Source organism: Podarcis muralis, chromosome 3, assembly GCF_964188315.1.
Source record: "Podarcis muralis chromosome 3, rPodMur119.hap1.1, whole genome shotgun sequence".
NCBI lineage: Eukaryota > Metazoa > Chordata > Lepidosauria > Squamata > Lacertidae > Podarcis > Podarcis muralis.
In genome coordinates this window covers 55,841,517-55,855,349 of record NC_135657.1, presented here as the reverse complement: position 1 = coordinate 55,855,349, position 13,833 = coordinate 55,841,517, and the positions used below count along the sequence as shown (strand labels likewise).

General features: G+C 39.4%; 1 protein-coding gene and 1 long non-coding RNA gene across 8 annotated transcripts in view; one reads left to right on the top strand and one right to left on the bottom strand.

The window, feature by feature from the left end:
- LOC114594261 (uncharacterized) overlaps window positions 1-13,833 on the bottom strand; it is a 105,486-nt gene that overhangs the window by 33,959 nt on the left and 57,694 nt on the right. The gene's annotated exons all lie outside the window — the stretch shown is intronic.
- The window catches only part of ESR1 (estrogen receptor 1), a 201,512-nt gene that overhangs the window by 147,831 nt on the left and 39,848 nt on the right, over window positions 1-13,833 (top strand). For all 6 annotated transcript variants that reach the window (XM_028723695.2, XM_077925904.1, XM_077925899.1 and 3 more), the window contains one exon: window positions 3,072-3,404. In XM_028723695.2, coding sequence (XP_028579528.2) covers window positions 3,072-3,404 — 333 coding nt within the window. The remainder of the gene's footprint in view (window positions 1-3,071; window positions 3,405-13,833) is intronic.

Sequence of the window (13,833 nt, the reverse complement as noted above, 5' to 3'; positions counted from 1 at the left end):
CAAGCTTTTAAAGCAAAGCATTTGTTTTACACTGGGCAAATAGTTGCTTCTGTGCCATTCATCCAATAGCTTTAATCACAGAAGATGAAGATTTAAATAATTTAAGAGTAGCAAAATTACCATCTATAACATTTATTTATTTTCATTTTGGACTTTTTATTTTCTGTGATGAGCTTTGGTAACATTTTTATTGTAGTAGTTATAATTTGTATCTACTTACAGGAAACAAATAATGTATTGTTTGTGAGTTTTGAGTAATTCTGAATCGATTCAGTTCATATTCTGGTTTTTGTTTTTTATTGTATTTTGAATTCCAGTGCTGTGTTTTTGTATAGGAGTCATATATGAACCTTCTAGCTTCATAGTCAGCTAAGTCTAATATAGCTTTTAGGCTTTGGTTAACACTTAGCTCCAAAAGTGAATCATTCAAATGGTAGCCTAGTAGACCCCCCCCCCCTTTTAGGAATTTGTGTCTTGTCTGCTGCTCATGTTATATTCCTTTTTTTTTTGTACCGGGTACTCATGATAAAATTTGATAAGCAGAAAAAAGTGGAGGCATTCAAGGTTTTTCCCCCACAAAGAGAAAAGTGCACTTACTCCCTTTTTGTTCAAGAGAATTAATAATGATCTCTCCTTGTTTCTTCTCCTTCTATGGGATAAGAGCTAGTAAGAAAAAAACCTATAAATCTCTTATGAGCAGTGATGCATCTACAGATTTAAAAAAACCTTTGTCTCTGTAGGTCAGAACATTTCTAGCTGCTGATGTAAGAAAGACGGAATGCATAAAATTAATCTTTTTAAAATTCTCAGTTCTAGTGCCCAAAGCTGTCTTGAGGAAATTTCTATCAAGTGGATAAGTATTTGCAACTTGTTGTTTGGAAGAATATACTGGGAGATAAATGAGCCAAAGACATTTATACTGTAAGGAATAGTTGGTTTTCTTGTCAGAGATAAGTAATTAGATGCTGGTTCCCAAAATACAGGCTGATACATGTACATGGAGTTTCACACCAAGTTTCAAGGATGCTGTGGCAGTCAAGAGCCAGCCTTGATGGACCTTGCCATGCCCATCCCACCCAGGTGCTGACACTAGGCTTGTTGTCACTGCCACCACCATCTGCCTCTTTCTGCCTGTGGCTCCATTGACTCTAGCTGCTCCACTGATTAGATGAATAAATTGGCATTGGAGAGAATTGGCCCCAGAGTTCAGAACCTCATAATAACATCATGTTCTGCATATGGAGGCTTTCTAACTCACTTCAAAAGAGAAGATTGCCCATATGTCCATCCTTTTGTGTGCAGAACAGCTTCGCCCATTTAAATGTTAAATCATGGTTTAATGCTCTATTGATGTGATTCCACGAGCCTTAGCAAAGTGTCAGGCTCACACGTTCCCTTCTCTCTCTCCCAGTCTACTACTTGGCCAGCTTTTCATCAAGCAATTATTAGTTTTAAAAGACACCTTCATAATCCATGGTTTGAAGTTGGTTTGTTTAGAAACTAACCAGTGTTCGTTGTAAACCAGGATCTCTGGTTCATACATAATGTTAAGATGAGATCCTTTGAAAGTGAAAGTAAAACACAACAGCAGTTATCCTGACCGTGCAAGAAGAGGGGACGGGGAGCTAGGGAACCTTCAAACCTGACTTTTTGCTCTGGCTCATGGAGCTCGTTCATACAAGAAATAGCTTAGCATTTCTTGTAAACTAGGCCAATAGCCATGACAAATCTGTAAAGGTTGTATTTTAGTTGCTTGGAGTTCTAAGATAGCCCACACATGTTTAAACACATAAACAAGAAGTCAGACATGCACATCTGCACTTTGTTTTTAAACAATCACATGATTCTTCATAGTAAAGAAACATGCAATTAGTAACTGACATAATGCAGGATACAGTCAATTTACAAGGCAAATAACTATGTGAAAATTATTTCCCTTCGTTCATATGCTTGCCTATTCTGTTTTCATAGACCAAACTAGTATCATATTAATTGTGAGCCATGTGGCAGAATTCAAGAAGCTTCTGATTGAGTTGTCCCTATTAGTTTGCTAGTTAGATTTGTCGGATGGTAAAGTTTTGCCACAAGTTTTGCTGTTTCTGATGATAGGCATGTTGTCTTTAAAATATAGGATCAGGTGGCAAGTGTGGATTTGCAGAACCTCTTTACCTGGAAACAATTATTTAAAGAGTTGGAAAGTTGACAACGTGCATAAATTGCAGTTAAATAATCCAACCTTCTTAGGTATTTCTTTCTTTTTAAATTCATTCAATTACATGTCACTCAATACATAGAGATATTCACAATGTAGAACAGTTCTTTCCAAACTTAGAAGACATTTTTTTCAGAAGAGATATAGGTGGAAGCAGCACCACAAACTTCAAGCCTCATTGTCAGATTTAAACTGAAGCCTTTAAGTCAAGATTTATTGGCTTGGGATTGATTAAATTATTAGAGTGTTTTGTACAGAGTGAAGTCAATGCTTAAACAGAGACGTCCACCCACACCTTGCCTTTTATGTGGTAATTACAGTTTCCCAAGTAGCAGACCGTTTGTTTGAAACTTCCATCAAGCAGTGGCTCTTTTTATCCTGTTCTTTTTCATCTCATTGGTACATTGCTAGTAGTATGCCAAACATTTCTTCTGCAGTTTTCCTTGGCTATTCTCCATCAATTAATGTGAAAACAAATTACATTCAAGAATGATGAAAGGCAAAGGAATCTTTTGGTGAATTTTTGGTGTTTTTTTTGTTTTGTTTTGTTTTTTGGTTGCATTTCTCTTCATTTGTTAGATTTTCAAGTAAAAATAAATAAATAAAAAGGAAAGAAAAGGGGGGAAGGAAAAAATAAAAGACAATAAAATAAAGAAAATAATGATGATGATGTATAAACAATACTACTACTATTAAAAAATATTTCCCATTAATTCACAGTGTAGCTTAGTGCATAGCATGGCTTACGCTAGAGCAGAAAATTGGATTCATTGGCATTTGCATAATTCCCAGCCTGGCTATTGAATAGTGCTTCAAAGAAGAGGGAATTATATTAACTGAATTTTTATGTTCTCTCTAGGAATTCGGAAAGACCGCAGAGGAGGCCGTATATTGAAGCACAAACGCCAAAAAGAGGAACAAGACAACAAGAATTCGGGGATTGTTGCTGAGAGAAGGAGCCCAAATCTCTGGCCAAGTCCTTTGATGATCAAGCATAACAAAAAGAACAGTCCAGCCCTGTCCCTGACTGCAGATCAGATGGTCAGTGCCTTGCTAGAGGCTGAACCACCTGTTGTCTATTCAGAATATGACCCTGGCAGACCTTTCAATGAAGCTTCTATGATGACACTGTTGACCAACCTGGCTGACAGAGAACTGGTGCATATGATCAACTGGGCCAAAAGAGTTCCAGGTAAGAATATTAGTAAAGGATGTTTGAACAGCTGTTCATACCTCATGACAAACTCTTAACTAGATTCTGCTTATGCAAATGTGTCTGAAAGTTTGGAGAAACATTACTTCTTTTCTCCGTTCACCCACACAATTATCTCACTATATTCAGTGGCATTAACTTGTTCTTTTCCAGAATTGCTATAGCTGGTATAAGCAGAAAGGTTTGACAACGAAATAGTTGCCAGTTTCTGTTTGATGATCTCATGGATGACATAAGGTGTAATCATGGCAGTTCATAGTAGCATGAAATGTTTGTTCCCACATCTTCAGGCTAAATTTGGGCTATTCTTTCTTAACTAAAAGTGATTTAAGGTCTATAAAAAGGTACCATATTGCAAAGCCCGAAGTATTGATCTATACAACTGATGTGCAGCAGAATGTGCAAAACTAAGGAATGGCTGGAACTGAAGAACACTTGGTTTATCACTGTAGGCCAACACTGTCCTTGTATAATCAAATAACACCTGAGCTTTCAGCCACTAGCCAAGAACTAGATATGATCTACCCCTGTGCACAATTTCATTTTTTTATTTTTTCCAGCTTTTTCCAGCCTTGTACTCTCAAGATGTTTTCGACCACAGTTTCCATCACCTGTGCTTACTAGAAATAATGGGAGTTGGAATTCATACAACTCCCTTATGGCTTATAGAACAATAAAACAATGATAAAACCACAATTAACATGATATCAAACAATTAAGAACACATCTGCATAAAATGTAAAAACAGACTATTCTGTTCAAACACTGTCAGTAGATGCATGCTTCTGAAGAAAGTCTGGATCATTAACAAAAATACGAAAAGTACGTAGAGATTTAGCTGAAATTGTAATTGTATCTATCATGAGGTTTTGTGGGTCACCAAGGGCCAAACTAGATGTGATTTTGATGTTGCATGGTGAATTCATTTATTTAAAATCTAAATAGCTGACATGCTGCCCCCCCTCCCCCAAAGCCAGACTGGGGCTGAGGTGTGGGAAAGGGAGCTTTAACCCTTTGCCCCCACTTTGGTCCTGATTGGAATATCCACCCCAATTTACCTGCTTTGCAAATTGGGAAGGAAGCTCTTGCAAGGCACCAAGGAGAACATGCCTCTGATTGTGCATGACTGGTGCAGGAAGGGACCCAATTTGAATCTGCAGTGCAGCAGGTTCTCCCGTTCCACATTGACTATGTAAGCTTTTTCCTTAATCTGCTCTGTAACTCCAAACTGCGTGAAGCAAAAAACATCATGTCAAGTTTAGACCTGTGTGCATGTTCGCACAAAAGAAAGTTCTGTTGAACTCCTAAATAATAATTGCAAGCATAGAGACTGGCTTGTGAGTAAACAGGGATGAAATTGTACAGTTAGTGATAATTATATTTTTACTGTCCTGAATCAATCATAACCTATAAAATGGAATGCTACTGTAGGCCACATCCATTATCCTGGTGATACTATAACCATTAACTGTGCAAAATGTCATCCCTCACTTAATATGTAAGGTAGGCAGGCATGCTTAATGTGATGGTTAGTTAGCTGGCAATTGTGGTTAGACACTGAGGTAACAGAACTAGTAGCTAATAGTACACTTACTGGGAAGGGCAGGGTTGATATTTTTTTCTTTTTTAATAAGAAGGTTGAAGTGGTTGGCATTGCTTTTAGTGGACTTAGTTAATGATTTACACCCAGTACAGTAGCTGCATTATTTAATGATCCTAAAATGGTACATTGGACATGCAGGCTTTGAAGTTTCAAGATGATTCATGGTGCTATGGTTATTTTGTGGTTTCCTGAAGCTTAAAAGATAAATACTTGGCACTGCATTTTTGTTTTAATGCCACTGAAGTTGCTGGCTTTCTTAAGGCATTGTTTTCTCATTTGACCTTAAAAGACTGTTCATGAAATTAGGAACACTCTGTGAAGGACCAACAATAGCCACGTTTCTTCTTCTTCTTCTTCTTCTTCTTCTTCTTCTTCTTCTTCTCTCTCTCTCTCTCTCTCCCTCTCTCTCCCTCTCCCTTACACCAAAATTCTTGGTTAATTTTGTGAAAATTATTTTACAAATAATCCACACCATTCAAGTGTAATTATCTTCCATATACTGCTGAAAATATTTTTGTTTGAAATTTAATCAGTCTCCCAGGTTCTGACCCAAGTGTGTAATTGCTTCCGCGCATGTCCAGACGCCGGAAGTTGCGCCTGTGCAGAAGTGATTTTGGGCGTCTGGACATGCGCAGACGTGATTTCCAGTATTTGCGCGTGCGCAGACACAATTTCCGGCACCGCTCGATGAGTCCCTGTGCCGCGCTGCGCTGGACTCGCCAAGCGGGCAGCTCGGTTCAGGGGTGGCTTGTGGGCCAGTAAAACGGTCTTCATGGGACCCCAGGTCTAAACCACCTACAGAGGGAGATGGCAAAGCATGTATTGCAGCTACAGTTTTAAGACTTCTCTTATTTCAGCTTGTCCGCTCTCTCTTAGCCTTCCTTCTGTGCTGGGATGCTCTTAAACCTGCAACTCTCCAGGGCAAATCATGGTCTCTAAAGAACGGACAGATAAACATTGGGGTAGTTTAGTTATTTCAGGGTGCAACACTGAATAAACACGTTTTTGTGTATGAAGGTGTTTCCCCTTCTCCAATTCATGTTTAACCTTTATTCTCATGTTCTCTATTTTTCTTTCTCATATTCCAATGCTTATGTATCTCTCTCCATTATGACAATTTCATTTGTGGTCTACATTTTACATTTCTTCTCAGTACTGTTCCCCGCCGCCCCCTGTATTGAAAATCTTGAGTCTAGGTTTCATTCACATTGGGGTGGCTGAGCGTCCTCCTTTTCTTCCAGCAATGGCAGTTTTAATCTGAAATCTCAGGTTTAGTACTGCGCCCAGAGCTCAGAAACTGCTCATATTAATGAAATTCCCTGTCACAAAACGCATCTGGAACAATGGGAGTTTCGGACGCTGGTAACCATATATTGTTTAAACACTGAATTGTATCTGTATTTACCAATGAGACTGGTGAGAAATAAAACCATTTGAAGGGTGTAGAAGAAAGAGAGAACAGGAAACATCAGCCACTGTAGGCAGAGTCCATTTATAATGTAAAGTAAGACAAGGTGGAATTGCTGATGCATTTAATGAGACCATAGTGAAAGGAACATTTGGGCACAGTGAGAGGCTATGTACCTGAGAAGTATTTATGTTTGTACAAATACACTGAATTTATTTCTGGCCAAAATAAGCAGTGAAAGTGTAAGCAGAATTACTGCTTTCTGTCAACATCCTCCAATTGTACAGGCTGGGGCTGTGAAATACTGAGTTAATATCTAACTTGCAGAAGCTGTTTCAGCACACATGAAGATAAATTTACTGTCTTTTCAGTCAAAGTTGCATACTCACTCTAGCTTTCCCACTGTCTAGGAAGCTGTAGTCTACGTTTACATCTACTTGGGTTTTCAAAGACTTGTTTTGAGGCATTTCACTCCACCATGGTGCTATTTAAAATAAATTCAAAATAGGTAACAGTACTACTACTAGGACCAACATCTCTGAGTATAAATATGTGCAGTGTTTTGTGTTATACAGAATTCCTCTACCCAATAAATCCCCTATCAACTGAATGCTTGCACAACTACAAGTGATCCTAATAAGAGATAGCAAATTATCTATGTTTTACCCAGGCAACATACTCCAAGACCAGCTCCTTCAGGGCCAAATGGTTTAACAAAGGTGTGACCTAGAACGGCTAAGGATACTTCTTACTGATGGGAGTCATGCCTACCCTGGTTAGCTTACCCTTGTATGAAACGGATGATGAATGCATGAAGCAAACTCCTCCTGTCCTTGTGGGATCTCCCTGTGTTGTCCTGTGGGGGGGGGGGGGGGAGAATCCAAATCATTCCAAAATCCTCCACAAGTAGAGTAGGGCTCCCCCACTTCAGACCTTTCCTCTCAAATTCATGGAGAGGGACTGGAAAAGGGACAGCGGACGAGGGTGGGGAGCAGTTAGGCAGCTCCTTTACCCTCACAGATTGTTTCACCCTATATGAAAGCCTGAAGTGTGCGAGTGTGTTTGTAACTTTGGATGCTCCTGAGGAGTATAATGGCACTCACCAATTTAGAATGGGAAATAGAATACCTCTTCTAAAGTGGTTGTGAATTTATTGGAAACACATTATTAATAATTTGGAAGGTCATTTATGAATTTGATTTGAAGATAAAATATAATAGCATTCCTAGTTATCTGTTACCACAACTCTTCACTGTTATTTGTACAACTGCGCACTGGGTGGACAATAATTACTGCCATATGGAAGTGGGAGGGAAGGTGCAGGATATCATGAGGTTACCTAGGCAGATGTAACAGTGAGGAGAAGGAGGAAATAGAGTGCCATTTCAGTGGAAAACAAGCTTTTAAGATTTGAACCTTATCCTGCAATATGCCAATGTTTAGTGCTTCAGTTCCTGTATATTTTTCATGCAAAACATCGTATCTCATTAAAGAGATACAGATCATCTTACAGTAGGACAGAAGGCAATGTAATGAACTTTAATGAGAGACGTTAATGTTTTGCTTCTCTTAAATAAGATAATGCATTTGTTTGGGTGACAAAATATGCAAATTATTTGTAGAGCTTTCTGGAGGAATAAGGATTTTCTCTCTCTCTGAATGTTTCACTAAAAAGCTAATTATCTGGAAGTCTTTCTTTAAAAACAACAGAAGCTATGAAATATCTTCAAACACAGCAGGATGGAAAGTCTGACACTATGTAGATTTAAGTGTTTGTTTCCTTGAAAGTAAGTCATGCTGTGTCCAGTTGGATATGCTTCCAGTTAATTTCACATAGAATTGCATCTTTCATTTTAGCTTTCTGTTGGCTCAATTTTATAAGACACGCACAACAGCTCATTAGATTGGGCAGTAGACTCATAAAGACTGACTGTTGGGAAGAGATGCTCTGCTGCTATTTTCCTTTTTCTCCGACACTCCTGTCGGAGGCATTTAATGAGGCATTGGCTTAAGTAAGAATGAGGAAGGCCTTTTTCCATTCCTCTCAAGCACCTGGTTGTTTAATGTCCAATAGACATCTCCGAACTATAGGAATCAAAGGCTATGGATCCTCAGGACATAGACTTAGAGAGTGTAGCCTTAATGTATGTACACATGGACATTAATGAGCATTATGTACCACTGCACCAGGTCTCCTTTGCTATTTTGCATATTAGTTGCAATCACATTAAAACAGCTTCCTACCATATCTCAGCCATATAATTGATTTTCCTATTTGAAGACACCATAAAAGATGCATTTAGGTTAGCACATTTCCAAACCTGGGTCTGTTAGAGCTCAGCCTAACACTCAGTTTGACAGATGACCATCAGTTACTGTGGTATGTGTCCTTCAGGGAACTGCCACCACAACACTAGCCAGCAGTGAGGGGTCCTTCCCATAGAAATATGACACCTTTGAGGGACAGGCCGTTGCTCACTGAATGGACACCTGCAGCATTTCTACTTACCAATTCCAGGCCTTGTATTCAAAATGCCTGCCTCCTGCCTTTAGTCCGCTTCCTTCTCTAGCTTGAACCTGCTCTAGCTTGCTGTAGCCCCAAGTTACTCCACTCCCATCCCCACTTCCTGCAGTCTCCCTGCGGCATGGAATTTGCTGCTGGAATGGATTTTTAACCCCTGATTGCTTGCTTACTAATTATCTTTCTCAGATCTCTACATTACCCTGGTACCAAGGGTATCTTTTACTGGAAGCTCTATTGCTTCACTGAGGAGTCACTGTCAACCAATTTCCTTGCATTGCCAATCTGTTCCCTTCTTTACTTTGTGTGACAGTGCTGCACCACAGTTGATAAAGATGGTGCTTTAGGTATGGTGCAGGCCCATTCTACTGCACCAGAGCAACATTGCAGGATGGCACTGTACACTACAGAGTTTGACACTTGGATGTTGCAGCAATACTTAATTTCCATACAAAAGACTTACTGACTGGCACAGAGAACTATGCTGCTCTTGGTTTAGATGTAGATTTACAAAATTGTTTTTTGGTTTTTTTTAAAAGAAATAAGTGATCTTATGGCCTCATATGAGAACATTTCATTGAATTTTTAAAGAAATTATCTGTTTCCTGGTGGATTAATTTTGTCTCTTAACCATTTACATTCTCTAAATTTCAGGTCACTTGTTGCATTTTTTTTAATTTTAGAACATTCTATTACTCTTTTTCTCAGAAATCTTCTTTTTGCCCCTACATTCCAGCCACAGAGTAAACCACTTGTTTGTTTGCTTCTTTCTGGATTTGTCCATAAATGAACTTGAAAGCCTCATGCCATCTCCTTTCCATTTGGAGTTTGTACTCTGCATGCAGGTGAACTCAGGTTAAGTACAGAAATTAGAAGAAGGGTTTTTTCTCTCTTAAACTCCTGACACTGATCCCAGCCAGATTGCCCTGAAAGGCTCAACACCTACAATAGTTAAGGCCAAAGTAGATGCATGGATGTTAGTGCATATCTTTAATATTTTAATTCACTTATTATCAATTGCTTTTTCAGGTAAATTACTTGTTGAGAAAAGTAGAAAACAAATTAGGCTGCAATTCTAGCCCCTTTACTGGAAAGTTAGCCCCATTGCATTCAATAAGACTTACTTCCAAGTAGATATGGCTAGAATTCCGTATTATGTTTTGTGGGTTGCATCCAACTAAGTTATACTCAGAGTAGATCCATTAATGTGATGTCTATTCACTTCAATGGGTCTACTCTGAGTATGACTAATGTTGAATATAACCCTTTGTGGACATTGGGGGGGGGGGGCAGATGATCATCTCCCCCCATCCCCACCCTTAAACTTTGACAAGTAGGAGGGAAAACCCACCTGCAAAGTCCCTTTCGGCCAAGGCCCACTTTTACCTGCACGACATCTGATGTCATATATGACTTCAAGTGTGGGGCAGGTGGGCATGGCTTGCCAGAAACACCCTCATAGGCCAAATTGGGAGGCCTGATAGACTGGACTAGGCCCTCAGGCTATAGGTTCTCCACCCCTGGTGTGCATTGCGTAGAATATGTTGACAGTGCCTATCATTTCAGTATGTATGTTCTTATGTTATATATGTTTAATAGTTTGATTAACTTTGCATTTGAGGCAAAAATATTAGTTAATAGTACAGTCGTACCTTTGTTTTTGAACAGCTTAGTTTCCGAATGTTTTGGCTCCCAAACGCCACAAACCCAGAAGTGACTGTTCTCGTTTGCAAACTATTTTCGGAAGCCGAACATCTGGGGCTTCCATAGCTTCTGATTGACTGCAGGAGCTGCGCTTTGGTTTTCAAAAGTTTTGGAAGTCGAACAGACTTCCAGAACGGATTCTGTTTGACTTCCAAGGTACAACTGTACTGGTATTAACTGTGACAAATGTGAATCAGGCAACTGTGATCAGGCATAGGCCAACTCGGCCCTCCAGATGTTTTGGGACTACAACTCCCATGATCCCTAGCTAACAGGACCAGTGGTCAGGGAAGTTGGGAATTGTAGTCCCAAAACATATGGAGGGCCGAGTTGGCCTACAGTTGGTAGATGATAGATAGATAGACATATAGATAGATGGATGGATAGATATCAATATATTATCCAACCAGAGGAACTGTTTCATGCACATAATTCAATGATCATTTAGCCTGCCATAATTTCTTTGAGAAATTTGGCTGCTTGAGATTTGGCGGGCACATGTACTTTCAGTGTATCTCATTATTTAACAAAGAAGCAGTTCTCAGTTGAAAGAACTCAAACTTGTTAGGTGAGTGATGTGTTTTCTGGGAACATGCTGCTCATTAACTGGTTATGATTCTCCAGAAAGCCAAGTGAATACAAATGGTCAGCTGCATTCCAACTTCAAAATCTCCCCATAATATATTCCTTTGAGCTCTCAGATTGTGACACTCCCACACAGCAGTTAAAAGTATTCATGCTATTGCAGTTGTTAAGGGAAATTGCTATAATTTATTTTGCTGCCCCCTTTCTCCTTTCCTTGCACATAGCCCTAGAGGGGACAGATGGGAGAAGCAGGACTCTGTTTAGCTTTATGATAAATTTATGATAAATTTGCTTTCCCAAGCAAAACCAGGCACATCATCCAAATAATGGGTGGGAGATTTGATATTTTAATAAAGATTGCAATGAGATTCTCTTGAAAAAATAGTTTTCTGCAGACAAAATATTATGTAAATCTTACCCTTACATACTAATGCTTTAGAGGCTTATATTCACCTAAGTGGATTCTGCTTTCAGTGCTGCAGGCAAGACAGCGAAATTAGTTCTAGAATGTAGAAATGGAAGGAAGTACATCTATGTCTGTGAGTACACTCACCTGCCCATTTCCCCATGAACAAGCTGTTGGAATTCTTCAAACCTGAGCTATATGGAGACATCAAAATGGGTGCAGGTGCCTCTGCCAAAGACCAATTCTGTTTTCTAATGACTTAAAAGAATTACCAGTATCTGAAGAAGTGTGCATGCACATGAAAGCTCATACCAATAACAAACTTAGTTGGTCTCTAAGGTGCTACTGGAAGGATTTTTTTTATTATTTAGTTCTGAAGATATAGTTCATTTATTTGGTACAGCACAGTATGTTCTCAGCAGCTTCTATTTGTAGATGAAGCACTGTCAGATTCAAGTTCATTTTAGATTTAGCAGATTCTGTTCTCCGTAGCCTTTTCTTGAAGGAATCCATTTCTGTGTTTGTTTAATATGTTGGCATGCCTGATATGATTGCTGATCATCTCAAAGATAAGAACATTCCCTATTTTAAAAAGAGAGAAACTCACTGAAATGCTGTCTTCAGTTTGTTTCCCCCATTATTTTAGGCTGGGTTTGAATTTCACATTAAAGCTTAGTTAAAAAGAAACTATGGTTTCATGTGAACAAGTACTGTAGTGTGCTCATGCACACTGCTCATCAATCTCTACTTTAATCCTCCCCTGCTCCAACTGTTGTCTCAACAGGGAGGACATAAATCTGAGGCTGACTTTATATCATATGTGAACCAGCGCTTGTTTTGCTTCAAGCAAAACCCGAGCAGAAGCTGAGCTTTGTTTCTGGCTTACTCCTTATAGTTTGTTTGAAGAAACAAATCACAATTTGTTCCTAGTGTGGCAACATCTGTTCATTCTTGTTAAACCTTTGTTCATTTTACACTATGGGTTAACGTGTTGGATGAACCAGTGCTTACTCAAACCATTGTCACTGGCTTAAACTAGGAATCAAAATTTTAAATTCCTAATATGAGCAAATGTTACTGATTTTCTACTTTCCTTTTCTTAATGCCCATTAAAGTGAAGGATTCCTCCATCTTTCAGAGCCTTAACCATAGAGGAATACAGGAATGAGAGCATAAACTGTCAGGAGCCCTATTCGGACATGGAGCATCACATTCGTGTGTGTGTGTGTGTGTGTGTGTGTGTGTGTGTGTGTGTGTATTAGTATGTCCATTTAGTTAGTAGTGAGGACTGGGATTGGCTACCTCTAGTATAAATACAGCAACCAGATACTTGGCCCTTGCCTGGGAAACAATGTGCTTCCATATACTGTATGCAGGCCAAAGTACAGTGGTGCCTCACAAGACGAAATTAATTCGTTCCGCGAGTTTTGTCGTCTTGCGATTTTTTTCATCTTGCGAAGCACAGTGTCGGGAAAGTTTTGGAAAAGCTTCAAAAATCACCAAAGTCTTTAAAAACCTCAAAAAAGGCTACCACACCGCGTTCTATGAGTTGCTCCTCGAAGTCAAGTCGCAACTGTATTAACGGTGTTAAGAAAAAGGAAACAAACTTGCAAGACGTTTCCGTCTTGCGAAGCAAGTCCATAGGGAAAATCGTCTTGCGAAGCAGCTCAAAAAACAAAAAACCCTTTCGTCTAGCGAGTTTTTTGTCTTGCGAGGCATTCGTCTTGCGAGGTACCACTGTAGCTAGGATAGCAGCCGATCTTGTGTGAAGCATTAACTCCAACACCAAATCTCAGTAAAGCAGTAAGAGGGAGGGTACCACATGAGTATGAGGAAATGAATTAAATCCCCCTCCTACCATGTTTCCCCTTCAAAACCATTTCTTAAATCTGTTTTGCTCTTAGTATTATTGCAAACATGGAACCCCCACTATCTGGTTTATGAAGCAGTAGTTTAAAAACAGCAGGGCTAAAAGAAGCCCTCACTGGATCCTACTACCTTAGGATATTTTCAGCCAAGTTCCATTATTCCATCCCTGATAACACGTGCAACAGTACACAGAAATGCAAACATGTTACCAAAACAGGTGAAGTTTTCAAGATGTTGGGGCAGAAGTCACAGTTTGTCACAGGGGTACTGCTTTGTACACCAAGTATAGGGGGAGGGGAGCAATCAAACATG